General features: G+C 38.9%; 1 protein-coding gene across 13 annotated transcripts in view; it reads right to left on the bottom strand.

Moving 5' to 3' along the window:
- Positions 1-24,003, bottom strand: part of SYTL5 (synaptotagmin like 5) — a 247,856-nt gene that overhangs the window by 97,044 nt on the left and 126,809 nt on the right. For all 13 annotated transcript variants that reach the window (XM_057537778.1, XM_057537780.1, XM_057537776.1 and 10 more), the window contains one exon: positions 8,673-8,882. In XM_057537778.1, coding sequence (XP_057393761.1) covers positions 8,673-8,882 — 210 coding nt within the window. The remainder of the gene's footprint in view (positions 1-8,672; positions 8,883-24,003) is intronic.

Raw genomic sequence — 24,003 nt, 5'->3', positions numbered from 1 at the left:
ATTAGGAAAAAATTATCATTATGACTGTCTTTGTGTTGCGTGGCAACTGCCTCAGCTAACATAATCATGTGGAATTTTGTAGGTCTCATTAAGATAGCAACATGAACTAACTGGCTGTGTTGGGGTCCCTTTCATTCTGTTTCTACAGAGTTACTTTTAAAACTAGACCAACAGCAACCAACTTGTTAAAACCAGAAGGGGCTGGAGAAAATGTCAAGGGTTGCTCAGCCCACTGTAAGACGGAGCCTCCCTCTATCAGCCCTTGCTGTAATCGTTTTCAGTGCCACAGCAATAAAATCTCTTTACTTTCATCCAATCCAAGGTAAATGACAATAAGGGTTGTGTTTCCAACTGATTAGAGAATGAGTCACTTTCTGACTCATTTCATCTCTTAGAGGTCAGGGTGGGAATTTCAATTTTATGGTCTATTGAACATGGAGACAGCCCACTGGCGCTGCAGCATTCTCTCACAACAAATAAAGGAGGTTCACTGCCAATAAAATATCATTCACACTTCCTTTTTGAAAACCACTCCATGAATAGCAAACAAGATACTTCCAACACTGACAGATACTCTCTGAGATCACATAGACTCATAGCTGGAATATTGAAGAAATAATGGTCTCTGTTTTCAGCTTTAAAAATGAGGAGGGATTTTGTTTATATCAAGTTAAACACTCATCATGTAAATGTCCAGCTGTCACAGATGCTACAACTATAAATTGTTGTTGTCAAAGAGGTGCAAGAACCAGACAATGAGAGCTCTGTTTCTTCCTCTACTTTGAGACAATAATGTAATAAACTCATCTTCCTCCTTGGACTATGAAACCACTAAGGGTAGTCCATGTTTTATTCATCTTTGTATCCTTATCCCCTAGTATACCAACAGGTTATCAATAAATGTTGTAGGAAGGATGGAAGGATGGGTCAAAGGATAGATCAATTGGATAAGTGGATAGTTGGGTTTATTAAGTTATTGTTATACCAATAAAAGAAGTACAAGTGATTCAGAAGTTCTGTATTGATGTATTAACATCTCCTAAGGAGGACACAGAACCTTCAATTTGTTATTATTTATTCTTACACCCTTCTGACAACAACTTGTCTTATATCTTTCAGTGACAGCTGGAAATTTACTCTGTAAATGTATTTGGCACGTCTCTCGTGTGTGTGTGTGTGTGTGTGTGTGTGTGTGTGTGTGTGTATTTTAATTCCATGCTCCTGACAGAAGAAAACCACATTTGTTCCATAACTTGCTTAAGCCTGACATGCTTTAAGTGGGACCCTGTCATTTATTCATTCATTCATTTATCCATTCATTTGCTTATTCATCCATCCATCTAATCATTTAACAAATATTCATTGAGTACCTGCTATAGGGATTCTTTTAGGCACTAGAACTACCTCATTGAACATTATAGATAAAAAACCCTGCCCTCATGGTTATGAAGCTTATATTCTAGTGGAGGAAGAAAGATAATAAACAAGATAAGTAAAGTATACAGCATATAAATATTAAGGGGAAAAAACACAAGAAGGGGTTATGTTAGTTTGGGTAGGCTAACTTCCATAACGAACAACTTGCAAATTCCATTGACTTAACACATTAAAAGTTTCTCTCTCTATATATATAACCTAATGGTGATCTGACGAGATTTAGGGGAAATTTTGTGTGAATTAGACCCGCAGTTACCATCCATACTGACTAGGAGATGAGTTGATGGCAAAACTTTCAATTAGCAATGCATGAATACACAAGCCCCTTGGGTCTTGCATTGAAAAGAATGTTTCAGTAATGACAACTGGCATTTAGAAATTAAAGACAAAATTACTCTCCCCATACGGAAGCTTGAGGCAACTCCTGATTGACTGAAAGGCCCATGAGCCACAGTCCCTAGTTACTGTTGTCTGAGCAAATGAGGGTCCAGGGTGTAGGGAAGAGGTAAACAGTAATGGAATAAAAAATGGAAATGATTAAATACTAGGGATCAAATAAAATAATACTGTATAAGAATTGAAGAAATAGTTATTGAGAAATTCCTTAAGTCCTCAGACCCTGCAATGGGAAGTTCAGTCATTTGTTAAAATCCCACTTCCTTTCTTCACTGCCCTGAAATGGCAAACCTCACCTTGGCAGAGTCTGGTGGGAAAAGAGCTGGGTGGAAAAACAAACAGACAAACTTTGATACTTATTCAATCCAACTCTACTAACACACATGCTAACCTCTTAGTGTTCTTATTTCCACTATTTATAATATATAAAATCAATCGCCTCTCTTATCTAATAGGTGTTATTTTGAGACCTTGTAGGACTCTTTCCTAGGAATAAATGTGATCCAAAAACAGATCCGCTCTCTCAGGGACTAAGGCTCCAAGATGGATAAATACAAAGAAAATCACACCTAGGTATGGTATAGTAACTGTTAAAAATCCAATGGAAAAGGGGAAAATATTAAAAGTAATTGAAGAAAAATATCATTACCTTCAAAGGAGCAACAGTATATTGACATTTGATTTTTTAACAGAAACACTGGAAACCAGAAGCCAACGGAATAATATCTTCAAATTACTGAAAGTTAACAACTTCTAACCAAGAATTGAATAAGCTGGCAAAAACATGTTTGGAACTGAGTGAAATAAAGCCACGCTAAGAAAAACAAAACTTGCGAGTATTTATCACTAGGAGAACTTACACTAAAGGAAATGCTAAAGGTTACCCTTTAGGCAGAAGGAAAATTATTCCAGATAGAAACACAGAGATGTAGTAATAAAGAATATAGAGCAACAAGAAGGGTAACTATGCAGTAAATTTAAGTGAATATTGACTACAAAATAATAATATCTTGTGGGATTAAGTATGTTATAGACTGAATGTATCCCCCCCACAATTCATATGTTGAAACATAACTCCCAATGTGATGGTATTTGGAGGTGGAGCCTTTGGGAGGTGATTGCTCCCCTTATAAAACAGACCCCAGAGAGCTCCCTTGCCCTTTCTGCCATGTGAGGACACAGTGAGACTATAGCTATGAACCAGAAAGCAGACCCTCACCAGACAACAAATCTTCAAGAACCCTGATCTGAGACTTCCCAGTCTCCAGGACTACGAAAAATAAATGGCTGCTGTTTAAAAGCCACTCAGTCTATGGTGTTCTGTTACAGCTGCCTGAATGGACTAGGAAAAGCTATATATATCTATAAGTATAAATACATATGTGTGTATATGTGTGTGCATAGATATAGATAGACATACAGATATTTAAAATATACAATAGCACTAGGAGGGGAGTAAAGGGAATTAAAGAGTCTTAAGGTCCTGGTATTGTCTTGGAAGTACCAAAAGTACTAATTAATATTAGATTTTAACAAGTCAAGAATGTATGTTGTAATCTCTAGAGTAATCTTTAGATGAGTGATAAAAAATGTATAGATATTAGAGGAGATAAATAGAAAAATACTTAGACAACCTAAATGAAGGCAAATAAGTAGAGATAAAAGAACAGAATAGATGGGACAAAGAGAGAATGAGTAAATGGGAGGCAGATTTTAAGTAAAATATGTGAGTTATTTCATTACTACACATGGAACATACATACTAATTAAATGACAACAATTGTCAGACTAGATTTAAAACATGTGCATGCAATTATATGCTGCTTACAAGAGACACACGTTAAACATAAGGAAACAGAGAGGTTGAAAGTAAAGAATAAAGAGGGTTTACCAAACATACACTAACCAAAGAAAGCTATTGCAGCCATACTAATTGCAAAGTAAACTTCAAGGAAAAAAATCATAACTAGAGATAAGGAAATATTTTTCATAATTATAAAGGTTTCTGTACATGTGTAAAATCTCATTATTCTAAATATTTAAAAACTCAAGACTCTAACTTCAACATATATAAAGCAAATATTATCAAACTAAAAGGAAAAATAGAAAATCCACAATGATTATTGAGCGAGGTTAGTATATATTTCTCTCAATATCAGACAGAATATATAGATGAAAAAATCAGTAGGGATATGGAAGATCTGGACAACACAATTAACAAATATCATTAAAAGACATAACTAGGATACTCAAATCAATCCTGCAGAATTCATTTTCTTTCAAGGAAGTAGGAAATATTTAACAAAACTGACCATATTCTGGGCCAAATTTCAAATACTGAAACCACACAGAGTGTGTTCTCTGACCACAGTGGAATTAAGCTAGAATTCAGTATCAAAAAGGGATACAGAAAATCTCTAGGAAATTATAAATTAAGCAAGACAATCATAAATAATTCATAATTAAAGAAAAAGATGATGATGGAAATTAGCAAATAGAAAGAATGAAATGAATATCATAAAAATAACTGATATATGTGGGATGCAGCTAAAGCAGTGAAAACAGGGAAATTCATATCATTAAATGTATATGCCATAAAAGAACAAAGGCTGGAAAATCAAGTATCTAAATATCTGAATCAAAAAAACTGTTAATCAAAAATAAATTAAGGGCTTCCCTGGTGGCGCAGTGGTTGAGAGTCTGCCTGTCAATGCAGGGCACACGGGTTCGAGCCCTGGTCTGGGAAGATCCCACATGCCGCGGAGCAACTCGGCCCGTGAGCCACAATTACTGAGCCTGCGCGTCTGGAGCCTGTGCTCGGCAATGAGAAGCCGCGATAGTGAGAGGCCCGCGCACCGCGATGAAGAGTGGCCCCCGCTTGCCACAACTAGAGTAAGCCCTCGCACAGAAACGAAGACCCAACACAGCCATACATACATACATACATACATACATAAAAATAATGTAAGCAGACAAGAATAGCATTAAAAAAAAAATAAAAAATAAAAAAAAAATAAATTAAATTCAAAGAAAGTAAAAGAAAAGAAAGAGCAAGGAAGAAACCAATAAAATTGAAAATATACAATATGGCAAGAAAAAAGATATAAGTATTAGAAAAGATAGTACAATTGTGCAGAAATAAAATCTGAAAGGCACCACAGAAACTGTTATAATTAAGAAGTGAATTTAACAAGATTTCTGGATACAGATTAGACTACCCAAATCAATTCGTATTTCTACATATCAACAACAATTAGAAAATAAAAATTTTAAAAGCATACTATTTACAATAACATAAAAATCAAATACTTTGAATAAATATAATAATGTATAAGACCAGGAAAACTATAAAATATTATTGAGAGAAATTAAAGGCAAATAAATGAAGGGGCACATAGTGTTTGTTGATTGAGAGACTAAATACTGAAAGATATCAATTCTCTCCAAAAGCATGTACTGATGTAATGCAGTCCCTATAAAAATGCCAGTAGGACTTGTTTTCTGGAAAGCTGATTCTAAAACATATTTGAAAATACCAGAGGCCAATAATACCCAGGACGTTTTGAACAAAAACAAAAAAGTAGGAAGTCTACTGGATATAAAATTTTATTATAAAGTTACAATAATGAAAATAATGTGTCATTGGCACAATGTTAGGCATAATAGAGTGTTCAGAAATGATACTTGATTTGTGAAGGTTAACACTGTAGAGCAGTGAAAAAATAATCTTCAGTGAATGGTGCTGGGTCAAGTAGATACCCATATTAAAATATGAAAATGAATCCCTAACTAACAGCATATACAAAAACCAGTTCCAAGTAGATTGCAAGTGTAAAGATAAAAGCTAAAACAATAACAGTTACAGAAGAGCATGTGGGAGAATATTTTCATCATTTGGGAGTTAGAAAAAAAATTTTTTTTTTTTTTAAACAGAGCACAGAAAAAAAATCCCACTAATCTCATATAGGAAAAGATGAACAAATTGAGTTACGAAAGCTTAGAGATTTCTGTTAATCAATGACACCAGTAAGAGAACAAAAAGGCAAATCAGAAGTTGGGAAAAAATATCTCCAACACAAGGAACCAACACTGTTTGTATGCAGGATATATAAAGAACTCCTTCACACTAGTCAATAGAAGACTGACAATCTAAGAGAAAAAAAGAGACCTGAACTAGTACTTCACAAAAAAGGATGTTCAAATGGTCAATAAACATATGAAAATATCTTCATTCTCAATAGTAATAAAGAAAAATGCAAAGTAATCTACTACACACCCAACAAAATTATGAAAATAGAAAAACAAAAAACAGGGTTGGTAAAAATATAAAGTAATCAACTTCCAGGCACTGCTAGTGAGAGGAAAACCTGGCACAACCTATAAGTTATAAAACAGTGAAAATAAGTAGACAGCTGCCAAGTGCAACAAAAATGGATGTCTCACTAACATACTGTTGACCAAAAGTACTTAGAAACAAACAAACACACCCTATATGAGTCAATGTATATAAAATATAAAAAAGTCAAAGTTAATCTATGGTGTTAGTAGGATAGTATTTATACCTGGGGAATAAGAAGGGACTAGTGATTGGGAGGAGGAAGAAGAAAGGCTTCTGGGGTGTTAGTAATGTTCTATTTCTTCACCTGAATGATAGTTACACAGAAATTGTGATAATTTGCAAAGCTGTACACCACTGCTTCTCAACCCCAAGTGACTTCTGCTCTTCAGGGGACATTTGGCAATGCCTGGAGGAACTTTTCATTGTTACCGCTGGAAAAGGGCGGAGTGCTACTGGCGTCTAGCGGGTAGAGGCCAGAGATGCTGCTACACATCTTAGAGTACACAGGACAGCCCCTCCCTCCTCCACAAAGAATCATATTGCCCAAAATATCAGTGATGTTGAAACTGAGAAATCCTGTTGTACACCTGTCCTTTGTGCCCTTTTGTGTAAGTTAGCTCTAGTTTTTAAAAAAGCCATGTGCATGTTTTTTATTCATAAACAGAAAGGATGCTAGCCTCTTTCCAAGTTTTCCTCTTTCTATTCATTTGCTTCTTGTTAATTTGATTTGTTGTCCTCTAGTGGTCGCTAAGGGCGGAGAGGGACAAATGCTCCTGCAAAATTGTATACAAGCAAAACTATAATTGAGGAAATGCTGTCCATTAATTATTTCCTCTATAACTCATTATTTGACTATACTGGAAGAACCTTTATATCCAACTCTGACATGCCAAGTAAAGGGAAGCAGAATTGGAGAAAGCATTATCCCACACAGAAACAAATTTTCTAGGAAGAGTCCAGGGTCTAAAGGAGCAACTTTTGCATTACTTACATGAGTCACAGATGTATCATGTCTCTTTTAAGTAGAAAGCAAAGTGCATTACTGATACTTTTCTGTATATGTATATGGAGAAATATCCAAAGTAAATACTTTGATTTCATGGGAAAAACAGGAAGGTACCCAGGATTATTTTTGCATCTTGATTTGCAGATGACTAAACTCAGTTTAGAAAAAGAATACCAATATCAACACAAGCTACGTTGCAGCACATATGTCAATGATTCCATCAGTGCTCATTCCCCCAGATCTGGTAAATGATGTTTGCCAATGACTAAGAGGTCAGTATGAAGAGGAATTTATGCGAGACAAAGAACTGAAGACGGTTGCTTAGGTAAATCAAAGTAATGTATCCAAAGAAAGTAATGAGATAACTTAAGTGGTTCATTTCTTAGAGCTGCTTATCTCAATGTAGTGTGGAAACATAGTATGAATTGCTCAATTTATGATCAATTTTATGAAAAAGTACAGGAGAAATAACATTGGTTAAATAATGCAATCAGTGAACACAGGAGACCTCAAAAGAACACAGTCGTCCTCATTCAGAGAAATTGGAAATGAAGGTCACTCACTCTTACTACTAAACTATTCACTTTTCCTCCTAAGATAGCCTCTTAACTCCTATATGAGAATGAGTTAGTGAGGATAAAAGATAAACCAAACCCAACCAAACCAGGTAAACCTGATGTGATGTCAGCGTCCCCGACCTCAACCACAGGAAAGAGAGGTCAACATAGAGTTGCCTTGAGATGAGATTATTAGGTACCATCCAGAGCAGAAGAGATGAAGGGACCTTGGGAGGGAGAAAACATACCAGTTGATCCAGGGTCAGATTTCTTAAAAGGATGGAGTTTGGCATGCCCAAGGAGTAGTAGAGACCTTATCGTGCTTGGACTCCAGTTTAACTGAACTTAGAAAACAATGACTCTTGATTTGCACCCTGGCTGGCAGAGTGAAACCCACAGCCATGACACTCCCACAGGCTAAACATGGAGGCGAATGATAAAGTTGTCTCCCTTCACCCTTTCTCAAGAACTAGGTTGGGAGGAAATTCAGGGGCTACTTCAGCTGATGTGAAGAGTAGGCTGGATATTTCATACTCATCTTGCCAGTCATCCCAAACGTCTAAGAATGTCTCAAGGGCAACTGTCTGTACCTTCTGAGAAGCCATGTGGAGCCAAGTGTGGCTCTAAGAAAGCCAGAGGGTGGTTTTCAGATGCAGCAAGAGACCATGTTCTGTGAGGCTTCCAGTTGTACTGTGTTTTATAGTTTTAAATAATAAACATATTGTTCCGTTTTTGTCTGTTTGTCCCTCCCTCTCTCTCTCTCTCTCTCACACACACATCACACCCTGCCAAGGCAGTGCTGAGCCTGTGGCTGGGCTACACTTTTAATTCTACTCGCTATCCCTACCTTTTAAATACTCTTCTTCCTTCTTGCTTTCCCCACTCCAAACCCTTCAGTCATCAAAACTGACTTTCCACACAAAGGCAAGAAACTCACGCGACTTTGGCACAGATGGTGCACCGCCAGCTGCCATCAAGGCCTGAGACCCGGCACTGGCCGCACACCCTGAGTGAGCAGGCCTGGCACGGGTCTCCGCGGTCAAATATCAAGCCCAGGTTTCGCTGACAGTGAGCACAGACCCTGCTGGTCTCTTGCTGAGTCTTCCCACTTCTACGTTTTGCTTCCAAGAGTTCATTTTTCAGCTTCCTGGAAGAAGAGAAAAAAAAAATCACTTAAAAAAAAAAAAACCAGAGAGCAGAGCTATCTTCATTTAAGGGATGTTTTCATTTGGAAGAATATTTGAAAGAATCAAGGAGTTAGAGTCAAATGACTCAAAAAACACAATTTCTCCCTCCAGAATCAATAATCCTTTGATCTCAGTAGTGGAAAAACATAACGTTTCTGTTTTACTTTTGACATCTTCCACTAGCACTACTATTTTGCTATTAGTACTTATTTACATTCTACTCTATCTTCTCCAGGGTATCCTTGATACCATAACATGGGAACACAACCCCAGTCTACAGGCATGTACAATACCATGTTCTCTCCTTGCCTAGATATATTACATGAGGCAAGAGTGTGAAATCAAGCTTGGCAACATGGGTACTTTCCTTAAGTGAGCCAATGAAGAGTTTGCTGCAAAGACACTGTCCATCATTTCAGGTTGAAATGCTTCTGCTTAGCATATGAGGGTTTCCAACAATTTCCACTGACCTGGGGGCTCTGCTTTCAGATATGCCTTTCTTTGAATACAGGTTCCATCATGAATTAGTTGTTCAACCTTAAACAATGATTTACCCACTCAACTTCAGTCTCTTCAGTTCTAAACTGGGAGTAATAACATTCTACTGGGACCGTTTTTAAGATTAAATGAGAAGATGGTGCACTAGGAGGATGTGGAATTTGCGTCTCCGCACAACTAGGGCACCTCGCAGGCACCAGTGGGGGACCACGGACACCTAAGGGGATGGGAGGAACCCCCCAGCTACCATGTAGGATGTGGGGAGTGGGGGGAGTGAGGGGGGAGGAGAAGTGGAGGCAGGACAAGACCAGCGCCCCTGAGGGGTGGCTGGGGGAGGGGAAGGGATGCCACGCCCGAAGGGGAAAATTGGGGGACCACTGGGAGGGCAGAGGATCAAAAGGGAGCGTGGCCAGGTTCCCCCTGCCCACTTGGGCCCCCAGGAACCTGCTGAGATCCTGGGCCTGATCCTCTGCCCACTGAGGCCCCCTCCAGCCGCGCAGGTCCTGAGGGAGTGGGAGGGAGGGAAGGGGGAGCAAAAGTAAAGGCCGGACCTCCAGGTCTGGAACCCCTAAGGGGTGGCTGGGGGAGGGGAGGAGTTCCTACACACAGCGGGATCCACTCACAGCTTAGGGGTCCAGCGGGGAAGGGGGAGAACAGAAGGGAACGTGGTGGGGGGGGGGGGGAGTGGAGGAACGGAAGGAAACGCAGCCAGTGCTTTCCCTGTCCACTTAGGCACCAGGGAGCCCGTTGGGCCCCAGGGCCTAATCCTCTGCCCTCTGGATCCTCCCTCCTGCCGTGCAGAGCCCAAGCCCCGCCCCTACACCCCCACCCAGAGCCCTACCTCTACACTCAGAGACCCCTTCCAACATGCTGAGCCTAAACCCAACCCACACACCCTCACTCAGGGCCCTACCTCCAAACTCAGGAACTCCACACTCCAGAGGCGCTCCTTTCCACGTGCTGCCTCTCCCATTCCCCACAGGTCCTAAGCAGAGGCCCCACCCCACACTTGAACTTTGCCCTGCCTAGGCTCCACCCACAAGGCCTTTTCTGGCTGTGGTCCTGAGTCTAGGCCCTGCCCCATGCTCAAACGTCACCCCACCCACCCCCATGTAGGCCCCGCCCCACCCTAGACCCCACCCCTGCCTAAGTTCCACCTCCCACTTAAACTCCGCCCCCCATAGCCAAGGCTTTTTTTTCCCCCCGTTTTTCCTCTTTTAGAGTTCTGCTTTACCTTGTTGATACCTTTATATTTTTATTTTTTCTAATAAATCTTTTATTTTTCTAATTTTATTTTATTCTTTATACTTTGTTATTTTTCTGCTCCTTTTGGCTTGTTCCCCTTTTTTTGTTTTTCTTTTCTGCTTTCTGTTGTGGTTTTATTTTACCTTGTTGCAGTTGTTTCAATTATATTTTAATTTTTCCTGATATATTTTTTATCTTTCTAATTTTATTTTGTTTTTTATTCTTTGTTATTGTATTGCTCCTTTTTTCTTTCTTTTTTTTTTTTTTTTTTTTTTTGCCATGCCACACGGCCTGCAGGATCTTGGTTCCCAGGCTGGACATCGGGCCTGAGCTCCTGTGGTAGGAGCTCTGAGTCCAAACCACTGGACTAGCAAAGAACCTCAGACCCCAGGGAATATTAATTGGAGTGAGGTCTCCCGGAGGTCCTCATCTCAGCACCAAGACCTGGCTCTATCCAACTGCCTGCAAACTCCAGTGCTGGACGCCTCAGGCCAAACAACCAGTAACAGGAAAACAGCCCCACCCATTAAAAAAAAAAAAAAGAAACGACAAAAAAATATGCTACAGATGAAGGAGCAAGGTAAAAACCTACAAAACCAAATAAATGAAGATGAAATAGGCAACCCACTTGAAAAAGAATTCAGAGTAATGATAGTAAAGATGATCCAAAATCTCAGAAACAGAATGGAAAAAATACAAGAAACGTTTAACAAGGATCTACAAGAACGAAAGAGCAAACAAACAGTGATGAACAACATAATAATTGAAATTAAAAATACTCTAGGAGGAATCAATCGCAGAATAACTGAGGCAGAACAATAGATAAGTGAACTGGGAGAAAAAAATGGTAGAAATAACTGCCGGGAGCAGAATAAATAAAAAAGAATGAAAAGAATTGAGGACATCTCAGAGATCACTGGGACAACATTAAACCCATCAACATTCAAATTACAGGGTTCCTAGAAGAAGAAGAGCAAAAGACAGAGTTTGACAAAATATTTGAAGAGATTATAGTTGAAAACATCCTTAACATGGGAAAGGAAATAGTCAATCAAGTCCAGGAAGCACAGAGTCCCATAAAGGTTAATCCAAAGAGAAACACGCCAAGACACATTTTAAACAAGCTATCAAAACTTAAGTACAAAGAAAAAATATTAAAAGCAGCAAGGGAAAAGCAACAAATAACATACAAGGGAATCCCCATAAGGTTAACAGGTGATCTTTCAGCAGAAACTGTGCAAGCCAGAAGGGAGTGGCAGGACATATTTGAAGTGATGAAAGGGAAAAACCTACAACCAAGATTACTCTACCCAGCAAGGATCTCATTCAGATTCGATGGAGAAATCAAAAGCTTTACAGACAACTAAAAGCTACAAGAATTCAGCACCACCAAACCAGCTTTACAACAAACGCTAAAGGAACTTCTCTAAGCGGGAAACACAAGAGAAGAAAAAGACCAACAAAAACAAAACCAAATCAATTAAGAAAATGGTAATAGGAACATACATATTGATAATCACCTTGAATGTAAATGGATTAAATGCTCCAACCAAAAGACACAGGTTGAATGGATACAAAAACAAGACCCTTATATATGCTGTCTACAAGAAACCCACTTCAGACCTAGGGACACATACAGACTGAAAGTGAGGGGATGGAAAAAGATATTCCATGCAAATGGAAATAACAAGAAAGCTGGAGTAGCAATACTCATATCAGATAAAATAGACTTTAAAATAAAGACAGTTACAAGAGATAAGGAAGGACACTAGGACACTACATAATGATCAAGGGATCAATCCAAGAAGAAAACATAACGATTATAAATATTTATGCACCCAACATAGGAGCACCCCAATACATAATGCAAATGCTAACAGCCATGAAAGGAGAAATCGATGGTAACACAACAGAGGGGTACTTTAACACCCCACTTACACCAATAGACAGATCATCCAGACAGAAAATAAACCAGGAAACACAAGTTTTAAATGACACAATAGACCAGATAGACTTAATTGATATTTTTAGGACATTCCACCTGAAAGCGGAAGAATACACTTTCTTCTCAAGTGCACACAGAACATTCTCCAGAATAGATCACATCTTGGGTCACAAATCAAGCCTTGGAAAATTTAAGAAAACTGAAATAGTATCGAGCATCTTTTCCAACCACAACGCTATGAGATTAGAAATCAATTACAGGGGGAAAAAACCAGAAGAAAACACAAATACATGGAGAGAAACAGTGCGCTTCTAAATAACCAAGAGATCACTGAAGAAATCAGAGGAAATCAAAAAATACCTAGAAACAAATGACAACAAAAACACGACAATCCAAAACCTATGGGACGGAGCAAAAGAAGTTCTAAGGGGGAACTTCATAGCAATTCAAGCTCACCTCAAGAAAGAACAAAAATCTCAAATAAACAATCTAATCTTATACCTAAAGGAACTAGAGAAAGAAGAACAAACAAAACCCAAAGTTAGTAGAAGGAAAGATATCATAAAGATCAGAGCAGAAATAAATGAAATAGAAACAAAGAAACAATAGCAAAGATCAATAAAACTAAAAGCTGGTTCTTTGAGAAGATAAACAAAATTGATAAACTTTTACCCAGACTTATCAAGAAAAAAAGAAGAGGACTCAAATCAATAAAATTAGAAATGAAAAAGAAGAGATTACAACTGACACCGCAGAAATACAAAAGATCATAAGAGACTTCTACAAGCAACTATATGCCAATAAAATGGACAACCTAGAAGAGATGGACAAATTCTTGGAAAAGTACAACCTTCCAAGATTGAACCAGGAAGAATTAGAAAACATAAACAGACCAACCACAGGTAATGAAATTGAAACTGTGATTAAAAATCTTCCAACAAACAAAAGTCCAGGACCAGATGGCTTCACAGGTGAATTCAATAAATATTTAGAGACGAGCTAACACCCATCCTTCTCAAACTCTTCCAAAAAATTGCAGAGGAAGGAACACTCCCAAACTCATCCTATGAGGCCACCATCACCCTGATACCAAAACCAGACAAAGATACTACAAAAAAAGAAAATAACAGACCAATATCACTGATGAATATAGATGCAAGAATCCTCAACAAAATACTACCAAACAGAATCCAACAACACATTAAAAGGATCATACACCATAATCAAGTGGGATTTATCCCAGGGATGCAAGGATTCTTTAATATATGCAAATCAATCAATGTGATACACTATATTAACAAACTGAAGAAGAAAAACCATAAGATCATCTCAATGGATGCAGAAAAAGCTTTTGACAAAATTCAACACCCATTTATGATAAAAACTCTCCAGAAAGTGGGCATAGAGGGAACCTACCTCAACATAATAAAGGCCATATATGACAAACCCACAGAAAACATCATTCTCAATGGTGAAAAACTGAAAGCATTTCCTCTAAGATCAGGAACAAGACAAGGATGTCCAGTCTCATCAGTATTATTCAACATAGTATTGGAAGTCCTAGCCACAGCAATCAGAGAAGAAAAAGAAATAAAAGGAAAACAAATTGTAAAAGAAGAAGTAAAACTGTCACTGTTTGCCAATGACATGATACTATACACAGAAAATCCTAAAGATGCCACCAGAAAACTACTAGAACTAATCAATGAATTTGGTAAGGGTGCAGGATACAAAATTAATACACAGAAATCTCTTGCATTCCGATACACTAACAATGAAAGATCAGAATGAGAAATCAAGGAAACAATCCCATTTACCATCGCAACAAAAAGATTAAAATACCCAGGAATAAACCTACCTAAGGAGGCAAAAGACCTGTACTCAGAAAACTATAAACCACTGATGAAAGAAATCAAAGATAACATAAACAGATGGAGAGATATACAGTGCTCCTGGATTAGAAGAATCAATATTGTGAAAATGACTATACTACCCAAAGCAATCTACAGGTTCAATGCAATACATATCAAATTACCAATGGCATTTTTCACAGAACAAGAACAAGAAATTTTACAATATGTATGGCAACACAAAAGACCCCGAATAGCCAAAGCAATCTTGAGAAAGAAAAACAGAGCTGGAGGAATCAGGCTCCATGACTTCAGACTATACTACAAAGCTACAGTAATCAAGACAGTATGGTACTGGCACAAAAACAGACATATAGATCAATGGAACAGGATAGAAAGCCCAGAGATAAACCCACACACATATGGTAACCTTATCTTTGATAAAGGAGGCAAGAATATACAATGGAGAAAGACAGCCTCTTTAGTAAGTGGTGCTGGGTAAAATGGATAGATACATGTAAAAGAATAAAATTAGTACACAGCATAACACCATACACAAAAATGAACTCAAAATGGATTAAAGACCTAAATGTAAGGCCAGACACTCAAACTCTTAGAGGAAAACATAGGCAGAACACTCTATGACATAAATCACAGCAAGATCCCTTTTGACCCACCTCCTAGAGTAAGGGAAATAAAAACAAAAATAAAAAAATGGGACCTAATGAAAGCTAAAAGCTTTTGCACAGCAAAGGAAACCATAAACAAGATGAAAAGACAACCCTTAGAATGGGAAAAAATATTTGCAAACAAAGCAACTGACAAAGGATTAATCTCCAAAATATACAAGCAGCTCATGCAGCTCAATATCAAAAAAACAAACAACCCAATCCAAAAATGGCCAGAAGACCTAAATAGACACTTCTCCAAAGAAGACATACAGATGGCCAACAAATACATGAAAAGATGCTCAACACCACTAATCATTAGAGAAATGCAAATCAAAACTACAATGAGGTATCACCTCACACTAGTCAGAATGGCCATCATCAAAAAATCTACAAAGAGGGCTTCCCTGGTGGCACAGTGGTTGAGACTCTGCCTGCCAATGCAGGGGACACGGGTTCGAGCCCTGGTCTGGGAAGATCCCACATGCCGCGGAGCAACTGGGTCCGTGAGCCACAGCTACTGAGCCTGCGCGTCTGGAGCCTGTGCTCCGCAACAAGAGAGGCCGCGATAGTGAGAGGCCCGCGCACCGCGATGAAGAGTGGCCCCCGCTTGCCACAACTAGAGAAAGCCCTCGCACAGAAACGAAGACCCAACACAGCCATAAATACATAAATAAATAAATAAATAAAAATTAAAAAAAAAAATCTACAAAGAATACATGCTGGAGAGGGTGTGGAGAAAAGGGAACCCTCCTGCACTGTTGGTGGGAATGTAAATTGATACAGCCACTATGGAGAACAGTATGGAGGTTCCATAAGAAACTAACAACAGAACTACCATATGACCCAGCAATCCCACTACTGGGCATATACCCTGAGAAAACCATAATTCAAAAAGACACATACACCCCAATGTTCATTTCAGCACTATTTACAATAGCCAGGTCATGGAAGCAACCTAAATGCCCATCGACAGACGAATGGATAAAGAAGATGTGGTACATATATACAATGGAATATTACTCAGACATAAAAAGGAACAAAATTGACTTATTTGTAGTGAGGTAGATGGACCTAGAATCTGTCATACAGACTGAAGTAAGTCAGAAGGAGAAAAACAAATACCGTATGCTAAAATGTATAAAAAGCGGTACTGATGAACCTAGTGGCAGGGCAGGAATAAAGACGCAGATGTAGAGAACGGACTTGAGGGCATGGGAAGCTGGGATGAAGTGAGAGAGTGGCATGGACATATATACACTACCAAATGTAAAATAGATAGCTAGTGGGAAGCTGCTGCATAGCACAGGGAGATCAGCTCGGTGCTTTGTGACCACCTAGAGGGGTGGGATATGGAGGGTAGGAGGGAGATTCAAGAGGGAGGGGATATGGGCATATACATATACATATAGCTGATTCACTTTGTTATACAGCAGAAACTAACACAACATTGTAAAGCAATTATACTCTAATAAAGATGTGGGAAAAAAAGATTAAATGAGGTAATGTATGTAAAGATACCAGCATGATTCCTGGCACACAGGTGCTAAATAAACGCTGCTTCCATGTCCCTTCTTTTGCTACCTGAAGTGTGATCTATTTATATACGCTTTAGAAAATAGCTATTCAATGTGTGGTTCTTGTTTAAGGAGCATCATCTCATCTCAGAGCCTGTTAGGAAGGCAGAAACTCAGGCTCCACCGTGCGCCTACTGGATCAGATTCTGCATTTTCACAAAATCTCCAGGTGATTAGTCTGAGGAGCACAGCTTTGGAACATTTATCCTCAAATTTGACTAAATACTGGAATCACCTGGGAAGATTTTTTAAAAAAATACTGATTCCTGGAATGAAATTGAGTTATCTGTAGCGAGGTAGATGGACCTAGAGTCTGTCATACAGAGTGAAGTAAGTCAGAAAGAGAAAAACAAATATCATATGCTAACGCATATATATGGAATCTAGAAAACTGGTACTGATGAACCTGCTGGCAGGGCAGGAATAAAGACGCAGATGTAGGGAAGAGAACGGACTTGAGGACACAGCAGGGGAAGTGAGGCTGGTACAAAGTGAGAGAGTAGCATGGACATATATACACTACCAAATGTAAAATAGATAGCTAGTGGGAAGCAGCCGCATAGCACAGGGAGATCAGCTCGGTGCTTTGTGACCACCTAGAGGGGTGGGATAGGGAGGGTGGGAGAGAGACGCAAGAGGGAGGGGATATGGGGATATATGTATACATATAGCTGATTCACTTTGTTATACAGCAGAAACTAACACAACAATGTAAAGCAAATATACTCCAATAAAGATGTATTTTTAAAAAAGTACTGATTCCCACCTCTCATCCCCACAGATTCTGATATAATTGGTTTGAGATGTGGCCCATGCAATGATTTTTTTAAAGCTTCCCTATGTATTCTAATATACTGCCAGATTTGGAAAACACTCCTCTAGAAGATAGGTTCACTCCCACTTAAATGCTTCACAGACATGCCATTCCTTTGTCATCCAGCTCCATTCCCTCCTTCAATACATTTCCAGAAAAAACCAAAAACAAACAAACAAAAATACCCCCAGACATCCCAGGATCGTCGCACACATCTCATACCACCTCCTTCTACACTTGTGGTTCTCTGCTTTGTTATACCCAACTAGATTAGCATCTCCCCAAAGGCAGGAACGATGGCTTTAGTTTCTTATATATACTGCTCAGGACTCAATTCTGTGCTATATCGTAAGATACTTAAATGTTTAAAACTATTACCTCTTTGGGCCTTCAAAGTAGTTTATGAGATATTATGAGCCTCATGTTAAAGACAGTAAGCAGTAGAGACAAAATCAGAAACCAAGTCTTTTAATTCCTAGCCTAATGAGAGATTCATAAATGGGGAATTTTAAAAGCGAGGAGTAAGGTTTCCAAAAACCTATGGTTCTTTGTCTCATTCATTCATCCAGTGAGCATTTACTGAGTGCCTATTGTGTGCTAGGCATTGTGGACTTCAGATACGAAAATGAGTCAAAACAGGACACCTACTAAGAACTCCCAGTATCCTTGATGTCAGTCAAGAAGAGGACAAATGATGCAAGAAGATTCATCTGCTGCAACAGGCAGCCATACAGGGCACTCTTAAGTCCTCACTCTAGGATAAACAACACTGTCCTACTGTATAGCACAGGGAACTATATTCCACATCCTGTGATAAACCATAATGGAAAAGACTATAAAAAGAATATATATATATATATATGTATAACTTAATCACTTTGCTGTACAGCAGAAACTAACACAACATTGTAAATCAGCTGTACTTCAATTTAAAAAAAAACTAAAAATATAGTGGCCATATGATCCAGCATTCCCATTCCTGGGCATATATCTGGAAAAGATGAAAACTCTAATTTGAAAAGACACATGCACCCCAATGTCCATAGCAGCACTATTTACAATAGGGAAGACATGGAAGCAACCTAAATATCCCTTGACAGATTAATGGATAAAGAAGATGTGATACACACACACACACACACACGCGCGTGCGTGCACACACACACACACACACAATGGAATACTACTCAGCCATAAAAAAGAATAATTCCATTGGCAGCAACATGGATGGACCTAGAGATTATCATACTGAGTGAAGTAAGTCAGAAAGACAAATACCATATGATATCACTTATACATGGAATCTAAAATATGACACAAATGAACTTATTTATGAAACAGAAACAGACTCACAAACATAGAAAACAAACTTATGGTCACCAGAAGGAAAAGAGCGTGGGGGAGGGATAAATTAGGAGTTCGATGTTAGCAGATAGAAACTATTGTACTATATATAAAATAGATAAACAAGAAGGTCCTACTGTATAGCACAGGGAACTATATTCAGTATCCTGTGATAAGCCACAATAGAAAAGAAAAAAAGAGTCCTCACTCTCTTGTCCAACTGAACACAAATGACCAGAATCCACAACACATGTTTTTCTAATCCCTTATTTAGAGCTTACAAAGCATCTTTATGTCCTTTTTTCATGAGCAACTGGCTCCTGAAATTGAGTGTAAGAAAAGCTCCACACAATTTATTTTTGAAAACCTGTAAAGGCTACAAGTTTTAAAATAACAGGATGAGTTCTCATTTGAAGATTGCAATTGTATTATTTGGAAGAGCATAACAGACCTTTGAACACCTCAGGACACAGGAGAAATAAAACACTGCCTAGTCAAAATCTGTAACAATTCATGCAACAATGATAAAGAAACACCGTGATCAAAATGAGTAAAACAAAGAACAATCCTAGACTGAGTCCTATCCCAGTAGGCTGGTGGGCCAAAGAATAAGAAACTGAGAACAGGGGGTATTGCAGGATACTCCAAGAGACTAATTCCCTTCCGGAAATAAACTCTATGATCAGGTGCCTGGAGTTTAACCACTTCGCAGCTCCTTAACTACAGTGGGCAAGACCACTTGGAGAAATTATGGCCATAAAGTCAAACACTTATATTGCATCTTTCTTTGTGTTCTATCACAGGACTTTATTTAGCAATTGGGTTTAACTGAGCTCCCAGTTCTAGAGTCTGAAAAAGACTTGGGACTCTGTATAAATCAGGCCACAGGGAAGCAAGAACTTCAAGGTCCAAACACACCAATTGGGAATTCCTAAGGCAATTGGTGTTAATTGTCCCACATATCCTGAGAGCTATCTCTGAGACTATGGAAAAAGCTGGGGAGAATTCCATAGGCCGGCATCAAATATTAAGCACATCGACTGAAGAAAACGCATAACCTAATAGTTGAGAATTGTTTTATTTGGCAGACTTTCTGAGGATTTAAGCCCAGGAGGCAGCCTCTCAGATAGCTCTGAGGGGCTGCTCAGAAGAGGGAAGGGAGGACTCAGGAAATATATAAGTTTTGCAAAAAAAAACAAACACACAAACAAAAAACAGGTAGTCGGAACATCAAAAGATTACCGTTAAGTAAAGAAAACCAACCAAACATCTCAAGTTAATGAATTTAGCGGTTTTCTATGTATGGGAAGATGCAAGAGTCTGGGCTCGTTGAAATCATTCCTTTGATGTGCACCTTAGCTATCTAGGGCCAGTATCCAGTTCTTTCCCATCCTGAGTCCCCTCAGGGTGCACCACTGGGGTGGCTGTAGTGACTTGATGGCTGCAACACCCTTCGTCTGTTGACATGGCAGGCACAATTTTTCATTCACAAGCAGCTTACTGATTTTTCAAATCTCTGAGAAACTGATCTAATTCAATCATATCTAGGATAATTTCACCTTAAATGGACACAACGGTTTTCAGATGCTCGAGAAGAAGAGAAAGGATAATGGGAGGGTAACTGCAGCCAGGAAAAGAAAGTGTGCAATTGGAGAATAAGTACCAAGGAGAAAGGGAAGTACAGGGAGCTAGGAGAGAGGAACAGGACGGAAAATGTCTCTTTCCTCTGCTTTACTAGCCCCCACTCACAAAGCAAGGTGGACCTCATTCGGTTCCTGCATTGCTGGTCCAGTCTCAGGAAGGTATCTGAGAAAGGTGAGTTTCTGGGCTGTAAGTATTAGGGGAAACACTGACTGAAACTGCCCACCCTGGCCAGGCAGCACAGTAACCATCTGCATGAGTTATTTTACAACAGGAGATCCTGGTAAGGAACACAGAACTAACAAGCCACCACCAACCGGAAGAATTCGGGAAAGGTCAAAAGGAGATGAAAGGAGACGCAAGTCCATATGTCCTACCAACCTCCCAGAATCCTCCTCGCTGGAATTCATCTTGTCTGAGGGATGTGTGCGCCACCGGCAAGGACCCTGAGTCAGCATGATTGGCCAGAGACAACCCGGAAACTAACCCCATCACCGTAAAACCCAAGACTGTGAGCCACATGGCAGAGCAGTTCTCCTGGGTTCCCTTACCCTCCTGCTCTCAGTCAAGGCGCCCCTTCCCAATAAAGTCTCTTGCTTTGTCAGCACGTGTGTCTCCTCGGACAATTCTTTTCCGAGTGTTAGACAAGAGCCCACTCTCGGGCCCTGGAAGGGGTCCCCCTTCCTGCAACATAAGCACAGTATCTGTTCATCTCTCTCATCCACATAAGCTAGAAATGCTTCTGGTTCCAAGTAACAGGCTTAAAAAATTGATTTCATTTCTTCCCCCCACATACAAGAAATCCAGAATTAGGTAGTTGCCTGTATTAGCTCAGCTGCAAAATCAGGTCATTAAGGATTCATTTCATCCTGATGGTCCCCTATCTTCAAGGTATGGCTCATCGTTCTTATGTAAAATGGCCAGGCATCTTCAGCAGAGCATCCAAGTTTAAGGCAGGAAGAATAGGGAGGGGGTGTCAGTTACACCTGTATCCTAACAGAAAAGCAAAAATTGATTCGGAATTCCTTCCATCAAGAAGGACTTCCCTAATGAAGTCCTCCTTAGGTTCCCTTGACCAGACACTGTCACAGCATCACCATTAGCTGCAAGGGAGGCTGGGAAAGTGGAACAACTTGGGACTGCAGATCCCTGCCCTCTTGACATTGGATGTGGTAACATGACTCACACTGGTCCATGAAATGTGATATGTGACTCCAGGTAAAAGCTTTAAGAGCAAGTGCATGGTTTATCACAAACCCTCTTCATTGCATGAAGAATGGCAATGTCCCAAATAGTGTGTGCCCTGTAAGTTTGAGTGCTGGTCTGAGGATGCCATGAAATAGAGTCCCTAGCCATCTTGTTATGGACATGTAGCATGAGAGACAAATAGAGCTTCATTGTTATAAGGCACTAAGAATTTGGGGCTGTTCTTACAGCATCGCTTAGCGTGCCCTGACTGATAAACGTATAGCCTAGTTCTTCATCTAGCTGGCTTCCATATGTTCTTTTATTTCAGCTTTACTGCTGTTCCCCCAGAGTGGCTTTCTCTGATTACCAAATCTGCCACAGATTCCCATCTTATTCTCACTCAGAGAACTGTGTTCTTTTTCTTCACAGCACTTACCATAATTTTTAATTGTACATTTATTTGGCTGTTTTTACTGGTTTAATGTCTTGCCAACTCCTCTGTAATCTCCACGAGGGCAAGACTGTATCTGTTTTGTTCAGTTTTGCATTTTATAGCACATAAGCAGTGCTGGGAACATAATAGCTATCATTTAATTGAATGAATAAAAGAGAGCATAAGCAAAAGCTGGTGAGTGACAGAGAAGGAGAAAGGAGGAGGGAAGAAGGGAGAAAGAAAGGGAGTGGGTGGCGGGAGGAAAACTCAGCCATACTAGGTATCACTGGGCATTGCAGTTAATCTCTCCAGGTCTCAGTACTTCAACTTCAAAATGAAGATGGTAATTCCTTTCTTATCTTCCTCCGAGGGTGTTTGTGAGAGCCAGAGGCAATTAAGCATGGTAGTGTGCTTCATGGATTATAGAGCCCTTTACAATATGAAGCCATTATTATTAAAAAAGAGAATAAGAGAAAAATGTACAATGTTAGATCTGCTAAGAAAAAGACAAATTAAAATTGGCTAAAACTGAGATCAAACACACTTTGAAAAAGTAATAGGAGCCTGAGAAAACTACAGAATGTTCTTAATTACTTGGTAAGGATTTCCAGAACTTTTCCCATCTTCCTTAATCTCATTCCTACACTTTTGTTGAGAAAGCGAAACTATTTTGATTCTTGAAAACGTTCAAAGTCTAACCATTTCCTCTCTTTGTTCTTACCTGAAAAGAAACAAAGAATACTGGAGATGGATGAAAACGTGTAGTAGAGGTAAATATGGCCCCAAATCAACTGTTAAAAAGTAATGAAGAATACAAAGACAAAGAATATTATGAAAAAGATATTACTCAGGCATAAAAAAGAATGAAATAATGCCATTTGCAGCAACATGGATGGACCTAGAGATGATCATACTAAGTGAAGTCAGACAGAGGAAGACAAATACCATATGATATCACTTATATGTGGAATCTTAAAAAATGATACCAATAAACTTATTTACAAAACAGAAATAAACTGACCGACATAGAAAACAAACTTATGGCTACCAAAGGGGAAAGGGGGGTAGGGATAAATTAGGAGTTTGGGATTAACAGATACACACTATTATATATAAAATACACAACAAGGATGTACTGTATAGCACAGGAAACTATATTCATATCTTGTAATAACCTATACTGGAAAAGAATCTGAAAAAGAATAGATACATATATACATGTATAACTGAAGCACTCTGCTGTTAATAAATGGAATATTGCCTGCCGTATCAGTAAACAAAGGATGTCACAGTCATCAGCTGTTGCAGCCATCAGCCAACGGTGAGCTGTACACTGTACATCCAAAACTAACACATTATAAATCAACTATACTTCAATTAAAAAAAAGAATACAAAGAAAAAGAAAAAGGAAAAAAGTTGTTGAAGACATTTAATTCCAGCTAACACCAATTCTTTATTTGAGATAAACTCAGGATGCCCTTGTATTTTAAAATATCAGTTTATTCTTTATGTTTCCTTGTTGCTACACAGATACATGTGTATTAACATGCGAACTGATGACCTATATGGAGTTGAAATCCTAAAGACTGAAGAGATGAACAATCTCAACTATAGTTGAATGATAGAATATTTTCATTTCTATATTCCAGTGATATACTGAGTTCATTTTTTCTCCTATCCCATCATCAAAAATGTTCAATGCATTACAAAGACTGCTTGCTTTATCACTGCACAGACACATTCCTTTCAAATCAGGAATTGCTTTCATTAAAATTCCTGTCACTTGTGTGGGGCGTTATTTTTCTTTTGTTACCCTGTCTAGACCCAATTATCCTGAACACTATTTTGCATCAAGTAAGCTAGGAATTTTAGAAGAG

The sequence above is a fragment of the Balaenoptera acutorostrata genome, chromosome X (assembly GCF_949987535.1).
Source record: "Balaenoptera acutorostrata chromosome X, mBalAcu1.1, whole genome shotgun sequence".
Classification (NCBI taxonomy): Eukaryota; Metazoa; Chordata; class Mammalia; order Artiodactyla; family Balaenopteridae; genus Balaenoptera; species Balaenoptera acutorostrata.
This window is presented reverse-complemented; position numbering and strand designations above follow the sequence as displayed.